Raw genomic sequence first — 2,865 nt, forward strand, 5'->3', positions numbered from 1 at the left:
CGTTTGCGCAGAAATGCATGCTCGTTTATATCGGTCGCGATGAAAAAGTTACATAGATTAGTGATTGCCATGTACAGCTAAGCATAAGATATTCCTACCCCTGTTGACGCACCTAGCGCCTCTTATATATAATACCACGCGGTCTGCTAGTGAATCAGCACACTAAAATCCAAGTAAATAGGAGAGCACATAACCTTCCTTCTTCGTTCCGGATGAGTGGCCGTAGATCTTGGTGAAACCCGCCTTATCCATGAAGGCGACCTCGTTAGGTGCCACTCGCACAATTAGCCTATACTTTCGGTGAAGCTCCAAAATATCGTTATACCAGTTACCCTTTAGATATTTTGTTACTCTCCACAACTCAGTTAATCTACCTGCGAAAGGACCTGGAATCTTGCGGAGCGGATAGAAATAGATTAAATACACTACCTGAAAAATTAGAAAGACGACGATGAAAATTCTGAAAAGGTAAACGTCCAGGCTACGCAATGCTTGAGCCACTACCGGCTGAGTGATCTTGTTCTCTATAGTTTATGACCTTGGTATCGCTTACTGATTGATGGATACGAGGATCTTCCTGATACTGAAAATCGTAGAATGGTACGTCTAGTGCATCTGTGCCACCTTGGCATAGGATGATATAGAGAAAGCCCCTAATACATAGTATAAATAGATTAGTAGAAAAGAAACGCATGTGGAGTAGTGGGGGAAGTGGGGGAAATATAATGTAGGGTAAGCACATCTCCGTATCAATCTCGAGCTCTGAGTAATTTGGACGGCTAGAAATAAAATGATCTATAATTATAACAGCTCATGACATTTATGTACAGTGTATGGCTACGATTTATAGGAAATATGTTATTGACGTTGTTAGCCATGAGTGACTAAAGAACGTTGAAACACTTCATCTAGATTTATGACTAGCGCTTGTAATGCGCGATGGCGCGCAGCCACCACTGTTACTGCAATGCCTATGTGAGCTTGAACAAGGGAGGAAGGATGTGGGCTTAGATGGCGCCAGGCGTTTTGATATCAGAAAGTTCTTTCATCACGCCGTATATCTCTCGAATATCGTCGCGATCCTATACTATACTGGCTGGATGTCGGGCGAGCAAAGCGCCCGGAGTAAAGTTCGTACCCGCACCGGCACCTCCCTCACATATATGCTCGCGAGACCTACAGACATTATGTTGCGCCTAAAGTGTATGTGTATGTTGTTCTAGTTAGTATTGTCAGTTAGAATGTCATGAACCAGCTACTTAGCATCGAACGACGAACTTGAGCGAAATGTCTAAGAGGCCTTAGGTGTTAGCAACTTGTACACTATGGCCCACAACTTCCGCCACTTGGGTGTATAGCTTGTGAAGACGAAATATTTCCCTCCAGAAAGGAGGTCAGACACGACCGGCAAAGGACTATGACTGGACGCAGTTGTAAGCTGCTTGTTGAGGATGTCGCGTCTAGCTGTTAGGCTGTTGAGGAAAATCCGGTTTTCATAGCCTATCCGTATCTTGAACAATTTAATATACTGCTATGGCCACTTAATGATCTTATGACTTGGATACGGGCTGAATTGCAGTGTATTTTTTAACAACGGAAGGCCGCTACGCCTAGGGACTGAGAACAGCCCCTTAGGTACCGGCCGTCGGCGAAGAGAATGCTAGCTTAGCAGCCAGCCAACGAGGCCAAAAATACCGAGTAGGGAGAAATAGAGCATGCTGTTTTTGAAACGTGAGTGCAACGCCTACGGAATAAACCCTGCAATGTGTACATGCAGTGATTGTAGCGAAGTTCTTATGAATAGTTACTTATGTGTTCGATGTGGGGTATAGTGGAGCGATTGATAACCAATTATGTGGAGTGACCTAAGTAGGGAAGGAATCTGACGAGAGGCCCATTGTGGCCGTTCTAAAGACTACCTACGTAATCGTGCAGCAACAGGACGCACTCGAAATTCATTGATTCTGTCTAACGGATGCGTGGTATGTCGTTTATAAACTAGGCGGCTAAGTGTCTAAGAAGTTGTGATAGCAATAACATGACTTGGTAACTACTACTGACATGATATTGCCAAGTTTGGCTATGTAAGATTAATGTCTGCAGTCGCTATTAATCCTTGTATGACAAAATGGATAACATGAATCTAGTGGCTAGTTTAATTAGAGAATGTCTCCTATGCATACAGAGCACTTAACGTTTAGATAAATACATAGAATAGATATAAAGTATCGTCACTTAAGTCTATGAACGCAGTCCACTACTTGTACATCTTGTCCTGTTTCTCGGCCTCGTCCATAATAGCAATGCTTAGATCCGCCGCCGAGATGCCGTGTAGACGACCTTGCAGTCCGGTTTGGCCGTATTAGGGTTCTTTTAGAGTTAGCTCATCAAACACGACCTTAGAAGTACTAATAGGCTTTCCAGATCGGTAGAGTGCCGATGGCGAAACATAGCTCCATCTAAACGACACGTTACCGTCGAAGAACATAAAGCTAGTGCGGCATGCCGTTGCAAAGGTCAGAGAGCGGTCGATTTTAATAAAAGCATCTTCAAATGCTGCAGCAAAAGCACGCGCATTAGCATTATGACACGCTGTTGGTAGAGCTTCTACGCCCCAGCTACACGAGCTACCCGATCCAGCACCCACGCTTGCCCTTGCTGTAGCTGCGATCGCGATAGGTAGCACACGCCACGCTGCCGGATGGACAAGTCGTCTTGTATCTCAGCTAGCCTAGTCGTCGGCCGATGCTCCTGCTCGCTTATCTATAGCAGCTCTTCCTATAGCACCCGTTCTGCCTTAGCGACGACTCCCTGCGTAAACTCGCGGAACTGCTATAGTACAATAGGCCGGCCTTTAATATAGAA

At 45.0% G+C, this 2,865-nt stretch overlaps 2 protein-coding genes across 2 annotated transcripts; both read right to left on the reverse strand.

Annotated features, from left to right (window-relative positions):
• Window positions 1-210: 210 nt before the first annotated feature.
• COCVIDRAFT_74918 (hypothetical protein) lies at window positions 211-402 on the reverse strand (the record flags this gene model as incomplete). Its single annotated transcript, XM_014694725.1, has 1 exon — window positions 211-402. A coding segment is annotated over one exon (192 nt), but the record flags the coding sequence as incomplete, so codon positions are not given.
• An 889-nt stretch (window positions 403-1,291) lies between these two features.
• Window positions 1,292-1,531, reverse strand: COCVIDRAFT_116109 (hypothetical protein; the record flags this gene model as incomplete). The annotated part of the gene is made up of 1 exon (XM_014694726.1): window positions 1,292-1,531. A coding segment is annotated over one exon (240 nt), but the record flags the coding sequence as incomplete, so codon positions are not given.
• Window positions 1,532-2,865: the final 1,334 nt, after the last annotated feature.

This window comes from Bipolaris victoriae (assembly GCF_000527765.1).
Source record: "Bipolaris victoriae FI3 unplaced genomic scaffold scaffold_230, whole genome shotgun sequence".
Taxonomy (NCBI): domain Eukaryota; kingdom Fungi; phylum Ascomycota; class Dothideomycetes; order Pleosporales; family Pleosporaceae; genus Bipolaris; species Bipolaris victoriae.